We start from the raw sequence: 13487 nt of genomic DNA on the forward strand, positions 1-13487 counted from the left end.
AAACAAAGCTCTTCATATTGTTTGTATGAATCATGGAAATGAATGCAAATGTTTTATTCTAAGAAAATAATATTTTCAAAAATTAATGACTGGAATTGTTTAGATTCGGGACAGTTTATCTACAAACTAACAAATTATTCCTGCTCTCTTGTGTTTAACTCTATGTTTATTAAAAACAAAACTGTACATTCATATTTTATCAGACAATCTAATGAATTTCATTTGCCATTATCCAGTATCCTTTTAATTTGCCCATTACTATCAATTACTGCTCATGAGGGAACTGCATTCTACAAGCTGTGGCTTTCAGCAGCTCCCTCCATTTCCAAAAACTTTTCCTCCTCATAATTCAGTTACAGTATGCTATGCTTTGTTTTAACGTAGAAAAGAGATGCACTGATTTTACTTAAATACATATATATGCAAATGTTATATTGTTCTTCACACTTTCGATGAAAATAAAATAAAATGAAATGAATGTTATTTTCCTCACTGTATCACATTGTGTTGTTTTATACTTTTGATGAAAATAGAATAAAATGAAATGGATGTTATTTTTTTACTGTATCATATTGTGTCATTTTATTCAAGCTGCCAACTGAAATACAGACTCACTGAAAAACAGCCTTGAGGTTGATAATGCATGTTTTAAACCACCTTGAAATACATCAAATAAGCACACATACTATCTCTACTTTTAACAGAGATACTATAAATGAACATCATCATAACCAACCAGTTTGTCTGGGTGATTTCTCCCCTTTCTTCTTGGTAGAGTGCCTCGTGTTCAGCCCGGTCTCAACGTCCGGCGTCCCTTCCTCGGGGCCTCTGTCGCCGACGCCGTTTGCCCGAACAGCCTCGTCGTTCTCTTCTGGTTCATTGAGGGCCACGCGAACTTCACTGCCCCTGTGCCCGTGGCCGTGGCCGTGGCCATGGCCATGTCCGTGGCTACTCCCTCCATGGCTGTGTCCATGGCTCATGCCTGTACGGGAAAAAGCAAAGAATTTAACCCTTGTACCTCTTCCACAAATGCATCTCCAAATTATCTGCACAGGTGACAGTATGAATAATGAGGACACTTGAACAAACTCTGAAACAATCTGCACTATTCCTGTTTGTTTTTGTTTTTTTAATGAGTGCCCATCTAGATAAGATGGATAGTTGTCATGGTAACTGCACAACATATCCCTCTCATGAAGCCATGCTTCTGCATTGGGGGAAGGGGGAGGGAGGGGCGTGGTGTGACCTTTTGACCGCACCTTGGAAATAATGTGCACTATATCGGTCGCTGGGGTGACAAGACCTTGTATTTGACATTTTGGTCGTAATAACTTTTTTTGAATTAATGGTCAGATAATGAGTTAAGTGATGTCCTGGACAAATCCCAACTGTCCTATTCCAAAAATGAAGCCACCACAGCATGTCAAAGGAAAGGCTTTCCCATTCGCTACAGTGCTTTGGTCACCATTTTTTTTTTTGGCTCTCCTGAACATTTGACATTTTGTAGATCTATACGAGGTCTTGTCGCTCCAGCGACGATATTAGAATAGTGTTCATGAACTCCCCAGTCTGGCCATGATGTGGATATTGGCCGATTTGAAATACTGTAACGCGGATTATTCTGGTCCTTCTCTTATTTTACAACCTGGTAATGCAGACATTATCTGCATAACTGAATCATAAAGGAGGAATCAGTGTGTCATTGCCCTGGGCAAGAACTTGAGAAGTATTTAATCGGCAATTGATCACTGCCCTATCCTCTCTACCCTTGATGAAAACAAACAGTGTGGCCATAATGTATAAACCCACTGACATGGCTTTAGCAATATCAGGCCCTGGCAAAGCCATGTAGTTAGCAATTAACAACAAGTGCAATGTTTGTTTAGTTATGCAAACCCCATCAGAGATGTAGGTTTAATAAAGGACATTGATGCACGCAACCTTCAAGAAGAAGGGCCAATATGATCAAAAAGACATATCAGTATATATATGTCTCACTGATCGGTAAGAAAGAGTCTTTTCCCTTTCGAATAACTACAAGTGATATGTAACATTGTATTTGCTTTGCTTCGCTTTGCTTTTGTTTCGCTTTGTCCAAATTTCTGACAGTCATACATGATAGACTGCAGAAAATATTTCACTCGTCTTGATCAATTTTTATGACTGACCGAAGTAACAAGTCTGGACATGACTTTTCTCTCATAAAAAGCATAATATGGCCCATGAAAATGAACAATCAAGAGACTTTCATCCTTCTAAAGAATAACCTTTATCAGTTTACTCTGAAGAGCTGCGGTTCGCATTTGGATTTCCCCTTGCCCCCCCCCCCCCCCCCCCCCCCCCCCCACTCCAGGCCCCGGGGGGGGGGGGGGGGATCCAAATCCTGATTCTTCCATGAACAAACTTGAAACAAAAGTCATCAATATAGTGACTCGTTGCATCAACTAATGGCTCAATCACTCCTAGTTCTAGAGAAAAGAGAAAAGATTCCTATACTGGAGGTTGGGGTGGGCCCCCTGGGGCCACCAAGGTGGGGCATAGTGCCCATTTGATGGAATTGAGATTCTAGCCTCCTAGGGATGCTACATTTGTACCTGCTAAGTTTGGTGAAAATTCATCATGGGGTTTTCAAGAAGATGAAAATGTAAAATGTAGGCCCCATTAGGACCCTTTCCCACCCCTGATTCCATTCCACCACGAACAAACTAATGATACTAAGTACAGTCATCAGTGTACTAAGTCATAGTACAGCATTAACATAGCTCTATCACCTCTGGTTCTAGAGAAGATTTTTTTAAGCTGCCTTAATTTTAGGGGTTTGGACCCCACTGGGGGTCCCCAGGTGGGGCATGGTGCCAATTTGAACAAACTGAGATCCTATTCCCTTAGGAAAGTTACCTGCCAAGTTTGGTGAAAATCGGTCATGGGTTCTCAAGAAGAAGATGAAAATGTAAAAAGTTTACGCACGAAACACAACGGGCGACGCAGGACAGAGAGCGATCTCAATAGCTCACTTGAGCCTTCAGCTCAGGGCTCGGTCACACTGCCCAAAAGTCGCGTAAACGCATGAATCACATAAGAAATTTGGTTTTGCGTGCTTGTCCGTCGAGAATTAGACCATTTTTGCTGATTTACGCGATGAAAATCACCAATGAATTGCGCAAGAACTACAGAAAGATCACGCAAAACACAGGTTTGATATGCACCCCTCGGCAGCAGGAATTGGCCTGACGGGATATGATAAAATGGCTGTTTTAATATAGCGCCAATCATACGTGAGTTGTTCGTGATACATCAGTGATTCATCAGTATTTCATAAGTAAAACTCGGAATCGCATAAAGCGCTGATCCGGCGCACATCGGCTGACAACTACGAGGGTTCCACGTCAGACAAGCTCATGAAATGTGCAAACTGCGCATTATTGTATAGCGTAAGGCTCATTTTTTTTTTTTACTAGGTTCATGCGTTTACGCGACTTTTGGGTAGTGTAACCGGGCCTTGGCCAGGTTTTGAGCAGCTCAAAACTCAGCTTCACATAAAAGTTTACGCAGTATTGCGATATCTTACGTAATTTTTGCATAGTTTGCGTTGTTCTTACGCAGGAAATGCATGAAATATGCGTGAAATATCAGTGATCATTCGCGAAAATGTTGTCGCTATTGCGTTCATGCGCAAATAATGTGCGATTCATAGGAGTTTGAACATTAGTGATAACGCGCAGATTACACGTGGTTTACCGTGGACTTCAGTCGTCGCGCACAACCACGTATTCACCCTATTTGGGGCCTTTGCATGCCTATGTGCTGAAAATGCGTGGTTTCTTAGTGATTTTTGCTCGATATTTCTGTAGTTCTTGCACAATTAATCAGTAATTTTCATCGCGTAAATCAGCCAAAATTCTTGACGGACAAGCATGCAAAACCAAATTTCTTGCGTGATTCATGCGTTTACGTGACTTTTGGGCAGCGTGACCGAGCCCTCAGGTGAGCTAAAAAACCTGGAAATCTGAAGCCCCATTTCACCTAGAACTGTGCTATCCCTTAGAGTAAATAGAGATATCTTGTGTGTGTGTGTGTGTGTGCATGTGTATTATAGTTTCTCCTTTTTCAGCTGTTGAGTGACTACGAGACTATAATGTGTATTGGACACAAATTCTGTATCCCCTCGCTGCATTTGTCAGTTTGCAGCCATAGGCAGCTCCTTGAATATGTTATTTCTCTCAAGTGATATTTACAAGTGTACATTAGGTGGCCACATAAAAGAAGATGGTAAATCACAGATAGGTTTAAGGTCCTGTTTACCTTTGGGAACAGTGATATAAACATTTTTCAAGATATTACATTTGATGCATATACAGTATACTGTATGTGTAGGGCTGTTGTGTTACCAAACATTCTGCCACATAAAATATTTGCAATAAAGCCCAAAATATACAGAAATATAAATATTTTTCTCATTAAACCATAACTGTAAATGGTTTAGTCTGGAAGCATTTTATCATAACCATTGTTCACATTTTGTGTATTTAACATACTACTTAATATCAAATATGGATTCAAATTTTTACAGTGGTTGTTTCTAATCCTAACTTACATTTTAGAACTATTTTAAAGCATTAATGTTGGGTTTTTGTATCTTCTGCTAATGAGACAGATGTAGGGCTTACATTGTAGACCTACATTGCACAGTATCTGTACATACCAGCCTCACCCAATTGAAGATTTCTCCCTTCCCCTCCCCCCTCCAAATAATAATAATAATAATAATTTGTGTATTCTTCCACAATCAAAATGCTTTTTGAAGTCATTGAGCTATGAGTTGTGATCCTCTCTTGCCAAGTGTTTAAAAACACAAGCACATATTATTTCATAACATTTTGAGTTGAATTTGGCGACTGCAATTGTGTGTTTTCCCACGGTTCAGGTTCACATGATCCAGATCGCAAAAGGAATGTTGAAATTCAGTATGACACCCCAACTCTTCAGGCTTATTGTTCCAGCTGTTATATTCCATGTGGCTGCTCGTCCTGACAAGACAACTGCATGTAACTTCAGAATGACCGATTACAAGATGCTGTAATACAGTACAACTGACAAGTTAATAAGATACTGTGCGATGTAAGAGACATACTAATCACTAGACAACTGTGCCATAGTCAACAGTGCACAAACTGAGGTTGGACAGACATGGCACTTGACACTACCATAGAAGTGTAATGTATCATAATAACTCCTTGACAACACATTGTGTATGTAACTGTACACCAATTTGCCAGAAGACAAGAAAATTAACGAAGCTAGCAGGTAGTTGCACGCTATCTCCACTTGCACAGCTTTTCTTTACAGTCTATCACAGTGGCCAGGAATGTACCGTATAGTGTAACTGTACATGAGGCATACAGTTAATTGATGGACCCAGTCTTCAGCCTTTGCACTCAGGTGTGCACAATGTGCGCAGTACACTTTGGCCCGAATTCACGAAGGTGGTTTAAACTTAAACCATGGTACAAATTTAGACCATGGTCTAAAATAAGCGTTAAATAGGCGTACCAATACATGCGCACATCAATGCACGTTTTTTTACTGGATGCCTCTTAGCGTACGCAATCTGTCAATCATAAATACGCAGAAGAAATATACATAAACCATGGTTTAAACTTAGACCACCTTCTTGAATTCGGGCCATTGAGTTTACAGCATACTGTAAAACATGATATATATTCGCGGCATGAATTTTTCTCAACTTGGAGCCGATGGCCTTTTTTGCGGCATGAAATTTTTGCGAACTGCCACTGGTATTCAATGTATAATATAGTGCAGACAAGATCTTTCGCATGCATTTTAATTTCGCGAATCTTCGCGCTCGCGAAATTCGCGAAATTAAAATGCACGCGAACATTCCTTGTTTTACAGTAGATGGTGCTGCAGGTTTCCAACTTTGTGTGTGTGTGTGTGTGTGTGTGTGTGTGTGTGTTTGTGTGTGTGTGTGTGTGTGTGTGTGAGATGATGAGAAATCTCTCATGAAATATGAAATAACATGTAATTCTTAGGGATTTACATTTTATTGAAAACTGGTTTAAACGGCTGAGATATCCCCCCCAAAAATAAAAATAATAATAATCCCAATAAAATGCGACATGCCACAACTTTTATGACAATCTCTTTGTTTTACATTGTTTTTAGATATCTCACTCATTTCAAAAACCAGTTTTCATCAAATAAACTTTTCATTCCCTTTAGAATTGTATGCTCTTTAAAATTTCATAGAGTGGTTTCTAAATATCTCACAAAATGTTAAAATCTGATGCCTTTATACCTCAAGCAATACTATACCATCCCTTTAAAACATCCTTGCGACATTTGATATTTCTTCTTCCGAATGATTGACTACGGAAGGACGAGTCAGCCCAGCTCAGAGTAAACAGGGCATAGTAATCACCTCACCGGGTGGTAGAACCTTTGCTATTTATGATTAATCATGAATGGCTTCACGCATTTCATAGAGCTATTGCCCTGGATACAGGTACGGGCACATCATTTGAAGAATAATAAACATAAAGGGATGCCAGTAAGAATGAGAGGACCTGAAATACATACCTACACAGAAAAAAAAAACAACTTTAAAGTATACAAAAGAGCCTGAACTTTGATACTACCTGGGTCTGACTTCAGGCTTTTGCCAGAAAAACTGGCAACCTAGAAAAATGATTTATCAAAGTTAACTAATTCTTCAAAATCTGAAACTTGGGATATTTGTGTGAGCGTGTTTGTGTCTGTGTGGGTGTGGGTGGGTGTGTGCTTGCGTGCGTGTGTTGTCTATTTCATTAAGCATTAGTCTTTGATTGTATGTGTCCCTTCTCCTTCCTGCTGGTCAACTTGTTTTTTCCGATATACTATGTACACCTTTTTTTTTGTATGTTAATGCATAGTGTTTCACACACTGCATTCTACCACTGGGAACTCCATAGCAGGAAGTACAATACAAACAGAAAGTTTAGCTTGCGAGGATATACAGGTTCCTGAGAAACAAAGGAACTGTCCAGAATCCTTTCAGTCTTATGCAAATTTGCAGCTTTCGATGCTGTGGGTCTGCACAAACAAATCAACAAGGTTTAATAGTTTCAGCATCTGGAGAAATTACGTATTTTAACATAAAAGGTAATTGTGATGCAAATTTCAACATGCACAAGCCATCTCCGTCCAACATTTGTATCAAACACTGTATTTCTCTTTACGTGCTTGAGCAATTTTAGCCTATTTCATTATTTCCGTACCTGACCTTTACCTGCACTCATTTTACCTTGTAATTCTTCTTCTGTAAATCTGACCTACTGTATAAAGCTTGTAGGACGGACAGATTGCAAATTTGTCAAGAACATTAATGACTTCCTTTATCAAGATACTAATCCTTCATACAAACGATAAAAAAAAAAAAAAAACGATAAAAACGATAAAATGGATAAAATGTGCAACACCATGTGATCAAAAAATAAAGATATTCATTCTCGCCTTGACTGAGCCATACAACACCATGAATTAGCACATAAATTTGCAATGTATCTTTCAATACTGTATCCATCACTGGACACATTATTAAAGTTAAAGCTGTCAATGAAGGGGGTGTGGCAGGGGTGTAATCCTCATAATCACGGGTACTTGAATTCAACTTTGGAAAGAAGAGCATGCTAAAAAGCTCGATACTGCCATAGGACTGCTCTAATTCATGGTGATAAACACAATTAATGCAAAAAGATAGCGGCGATTATAAGTTGATGAGCTCATGTGATGAGTAATTACTGTGCAAGATTATCCCAATAATTTTTATTCAAAAATGAAGCACAATGGTCAATAATTAAGAGACTACAACATTTTATCACTTTTAAAAGCGTCACTGTCAATGTAAAATGAATTATTAGCAGTTGGAAGAGAATGTAAACTGTACAATTTATCCTTTTGATTCTATGTCAGAACAGAGAGAAAATCTGGGAAGGTTTGTCTGCAGGTCGGTGAGAACTTAATAAAATCAATGACATCATCACTTTATGATTAAGATTGATGTACACGCTCCGTGAAACATGTGAAGTGTAATCATTCCATAAATTTTGCTTGTGTAATACTGCATGTTTGACCTTCTCATACAAAACTCACAACTACTTTTATTTCATGTTAACCCAATTCATTCGAGTTGACTTGAAAACTGATTGTCACCTCCTTTGAATAACTATAAGCTGTAGGAAAGTTTCACCACTGATTTCTGACAAGTACAGTGTAACAACAGAAATCAAGGTAACAAGAACTGCACCACAACATGCACACAAACACAAGCAAGATTTTTTTTTTTCCCTTCGGGGGGGGGGGGGGGGGGTTAACCACTCTTCTTTTGATACTACCCAATCCCAACTCACAATCTTCGCTTGGGCAAACTAGAGAAATGCACATTTTAAACTGTTCTTTATCCATCTTATTATGATATTTCAAGGTAAATCTATACAACAAACTTTTAATCTTCTTCTCTGTTTATCGAGTGCGTCAGGTGCAGGGCTAATGAACGAGCACTCACGTATGAAGTCTACGTCATCATCACTATGAATGCGCACATAGTACATAGTGGAATGGCACATGAGCAAACACTTGGAACTCGTTTATTGCCAAAATATGTTTAAAAACATGAAACAAACCAAAACATATGTGTGCATGGGAATCATACACGGAACTGAAACAGTGGCAACAAACTGTCTTTTCCAAACAAACCAAAAAACAAACAAGAACTCATTTTTCATGTCCTACAAAAGTAAAGCATTTAAGGTCATCTGCTATTAGTGCTAAGCTTTAGAGAATACATCCTTGTCATCAGGAGGGTCATACAAATTTCCTTTGTACTCCAAAGCTTTGCTACGATTCAGCAAAACAGATAATGCAGGGAATAATTTTCCTGGTATCGCATCGCAATTTGCTATGCATTTTTACACCACTGCTACACAAACTATCTCTTGTGTAGCAGTTTTCTTCCATAGAAGTGTACAGGATATCATTTGAAATACTGTCCATCAGCTGAAATTGCTAATCAAATTTGAGTTGAAAAATTATTCCCTGTAATGGTTGAACACAGATGAGATAAAGTATTTTACAAATACCCAGTTTGTACATATTGCATGTTTATAAATTTATATTGTGCATGTATGCTATCTTATGATTCCGTATCTGAAGTGATTACGACAATCTCTGCTCTTGGTTTGTGATGATAAAACTTGTTGGTATAACAGAACGTGAGCCATAAAAATGGATGCAAGCAACTTTACATGCTAATGTACCTTGCTGCTGTAAGCCAATTTTTAACTATGAATGCAAGATGACTAGAAATCTAACACGACGCTTTATAGAAGTTGAATTTAGCTCAAGAGGAGTGCATTTCCATTAACCCTTGTGGATATGATGACCTGTTTAATTTTACTGTGTGAATTTTTGCAAAAAAACAACAAACAAACACAAAACAAAAACAAACAAACAAACACACGAAACTAACAGGGTGAAGAAACATCATCGCAGTTGGCCAAGTTTGCTGACATTTGGTTTTATGTCGTGAGGTGTGTTACAATGTACATCTTTCGTATGTACTGCAACTCCTTCATGCATCGTGGCTGGGCTGTCCAAAACACTGTTATTATTATCATCATTATTTTATTTGGCAGAAAACATGCAATACATAATCAATTACATAGCTCAAAACAATCAATCAATACAATAACACATAAACACCTAAACACTAAATGCAACTGACAGGGCTGCCAGGCGTTGGGCAAGTTGACTAAATAACTGTAGTCCGCGGACCGCCCTAACCTATATCCCTTCCAGACGCATCCAGCGTTACAGATTTATGTGCCACTGATTATCATAAAATATTCATAACTGTACTTTTGTAATCTCTTGTATAAAAATACAAACTATGTAAAAATCCTTGTATATTTCACAATATCAAATCACAATTTACAAACTCATGATCACACCGCCAAAAAAAAAATCCCCTTATAACCCTAAACATTACTCTCAACATTTCCAAATTTTGGCTACGCTTCTGGTGAAATGAGGAAATGAACACACTATAGCCAAGACCATCAAATTGTTTTGTTACTATTTCACCCTCAGAAGCAAGGTGTATAGGTGAGTAACATGTGTAAGAAGTCACTTTCTTTCCTACTAGAACAAGGCACCTCCCTCATCCTGAACAAGGTACCTTGGGTCAGTCATACCTTGCCTTCTCCCTTCTGAGCAAAGATATTTTGGTGAGTTTTCAAAACACGCCTAAACACAGCAAGTCAAGGTAACCTCCTTATACCGTCTTGTGACAAACAAGTTACTACAATGAGTTTGAAGTCGCCTAATCACCACGTTTTTCAAGCTTTCACACATGGGCAGTCACTGTCGCCAATCGGGCCCTGATACAGGTACGTGTGTATTACATAACTTTTTCCCCTGTAATCTACTTACCGTGGGAGCTGAAGAGAAGTATGCCTATAAGGTTGACTCCGAGCCCAACGCCTCCAACGATGAGAACGAGGGTTGGGTTTGTGATGTTCTCGCGTTCGACGAGGCGTTCGACTGCATCCACCAGGATTGTAAAGCACAGAGCGAAGAGAAAGACTGCGTTGACCAAGGCACCCACAACTTCAGCACGTTGCCAGCCGTATGTGTTCTTTGGTGTGTCTCGCTTGGAATACTGCACATAGAAATACAGGTCATAGAACAATGAAAAAAAAAATGTGAGCCAGGAGCAATTTAACCTTCCTATTAATAGTCAAACTAACTTGTTAGAATGACAATTATGAGGGTATAAAATGAAGGATCCTGAAAATAATTGGTCAATGACACTTACAAATTACAATACACATGTTGTATTCAACAAGAACATTATTATGTAGTGCCCAAGTAGGCACATACCGTATTCTGGATCCATTCCAAGTTTCATTTATTTTCATAGTCCAGACAAAAATGGCTTTCCGCTCAAGTATTCAATGTCAAGTTTTGACTGCAAACTAAAGTTTCTCAAGAAGGGATGGCACAAGCAGATGTGGGAAGAGCTCAGTACAATATCACAAATACATCAGTCTTTTCAACACAGTAAAAACGAGAGATTTTAGTTGAACATGTTATGTACAATAATTGTAGCCATGCACTTGAAACATGAAAGACAATGCCGAAAGGCAAGGTAAACATTACAATCCAACCTTTATCTCATCAATAAATACACTCCTTTCAAACTGTACAATCACGCAACAACAGTCAGATGATAATGCTAACAAAACAGGTACTGTAAATATTAGCCCATGTGCAAAGAATTATAAGTGCAGACATGTACCACTGTACCTTGTACATGTTGGGATTAAAATGTAATGTGTGTACATGTGTATCAAAATTGCGAGTATACACATGCATGACTTGGTACCAAACAGTTCCTTGACATGCACATTTAAAAGAAAACCAGCAACAGAAAGCACTATTGAAAGTGTGTAGCCTCAGATTGGACACAGCTATCATCTTGTGGTGCCAATGTACAGGGCCTGTCAATTTTAATAAAAACACATACGTAGTACTGGTCATCCCCAAGATGGCTCTATCATTTGTATGCTAAACATTCTGAATCATCTGGCAGTACATCAGCAACCACTGCAGCTGTGCCGCCCGCCCTTTGTATTGGCAAATTAGGGCAGCCACAAGACAAACATTTTGACTATTCCCATTGATTGACATGGTTGTCATTTATATTCAATCAAAGACTTTAATCTGCATTGTCCTCTCAGAAAATTGTCAGAAATGATGACCTTCATGGAAGGCTTGATACAGGTCATCATATTCTAATGACCTTTTATCTGTGACATCATCTTTAAAAATATTTAGAGAGAATGTTTTTCACATGTCAAACTGAGCAGATTTCGCAATGGCTGGCCAAAGCTGTTTATTTCTGTGCAGCAATCCTCTGACACATGGTACAGTTATGTGCATTCATTGAAAAACAAGGCAAACTTTCCCATCTTTTTTTTTCATATTCACAGAAACTCTTTAAAAATGTAGCACTTGAACCAGTTCACTGCTTCCACGCAACTGCCAATGCACAAAGGAAAACTTTTTTCCCCTTCAGAGTTCTGACAAATCAACAGACGTGATCAATATAGTGCATGACTGACTGAAAATATCTTGGCAAAGAGGCTCTGCATGATCACATACCAATATTTCTCAACAAAAGTTGGGGAATCACACTGCTCGTGTTACACAACTGAATATCACAGTTGTGAGAAAGCAAATAAATGCAAGCACAAACAGCTATGCTTCCATGGATTAGAGAAACTTGTATGCATTCACCGCATCACTAAAAGGAAACTGCACCCCCAAATATTAATGCATTTTTTTTTTTTTGCAGCAAATGATCTCTTCTGAAAGCAGTCCCGTTTAATTTTGCATTATGCTGACAATGTAAAAGGACTGAACATGACACTACAATGTACTTGACTCCAACAAAATGAATTTAAGTCATCAAAGGAATGAATTGAAACATGAAGAGGCATCTACAAAGTGTACCTATCATTTCAAAGGGATGAGGGGGATCACCTTTACAGACATTAAGTTCTCATTTGCAACGGCCTTTTTTACGATCAGTGGTGTAACTTTTGTACTCAGAGGGTCAAAATTTCAAACAAAATATTTTTTCATTTTTCTGTTTGATTCCTGTTGGAAAGTATTCAAATTTTTGAAAAAATAACATTTCAGACCTTAAAGCTGAAGAGTTATTGCTGTAATTTAAGGAAAACCCTGGCACCTGAAGTAAATTTAAGCAAAATTTTGTTTTCATGAATTGCACCATAATGACAAAACTCTGTAGTCAAACTTCACCATGCAAAGTTTATATGGTTAACAACAATATATAGTTTGTGAATCAAAACTATTTGGGGGTTGAATATAAAGTGAATTAAAAAAAAATACATGAGATTTATAAATTTTTGGTAAAAATACCAATTGACATGCAATTTTTAAGATTTTAACTATTTATTGGAGGGCAAGCCAGGTCAAACTCTATACTATAACAAGTCTTTAAGAAGGGCTACCTTCCTATGTAGGTTAAATGAAATTCCAATCATTTCTTTAAATCTTGGATTTTTCACACATGGATGTTTCGGAGGTGACAGTTAACATAATAGAATGTTTCGGAGGTGACATTAATATTAACACTCAGTTTTTTTGAGAATAAGTGACAATAACACAAAACTTCTTCTTTTTATCAATGTTTTTAATAATTATAACTCGAGAACAAGAAATCAACTCCTGTTTCAAGCAGATAAACCACACAGAACAAGTGTTTTTTTACACTTCATTAATTAGCATGGGCACCGGTAGTTTGCCTTCCATTTGGACGAAGGTTGTAAGCTAAATATTGTAATCTGAAGAAACATGACATTCCATTTTCTACCTTAAATTGAGATGAGGGTGTGAGATCATTT

At 38.1% G+C, this 13487-nt stretch overlaps 1 protein-coding gene across 1 annotated transcript in view; it reads right to left on the reverse strand.

The window, feature by feature from the left end:
• Positions 1-13487, reverse strand: part of LOC139726885 (uncharacterized) — a 61019-nt gene that overhangs the window by 17879 nt on the left and 29653 nt on the right. Inside the window, exons 3-4 of the mRNA XM_071637879.1 lie at positions 10486-10714; positions 737-982 (exon numbers count right to left, since the gene is read on the reverse strand). Of these exons, the coding sequence (XP_071493980.1) occupies positions 737-982; positions 10486-10714 (475 nt within the window). The remainder of the gene's footprint in view (positions 1-736; positions 983-10485; positions 10715-13487) is intronic.

Source organism: Diadema antillarum, unplaced genomic scaffold (assembly GCF_040938485.1).
Source record: "Diadema antillarum isolate AM-2024a unplaced genomic scaffold, OU_Dant_1.0 seq00000103_RagTag, whole genome shotgun sequence".
Classification (NCBI taxonomy): Eukaryota; Metazoa; Echinodermata; class Echinoidea; order Diadematoida; family Diadematidae; genus Diadema; species Diadema antillarum.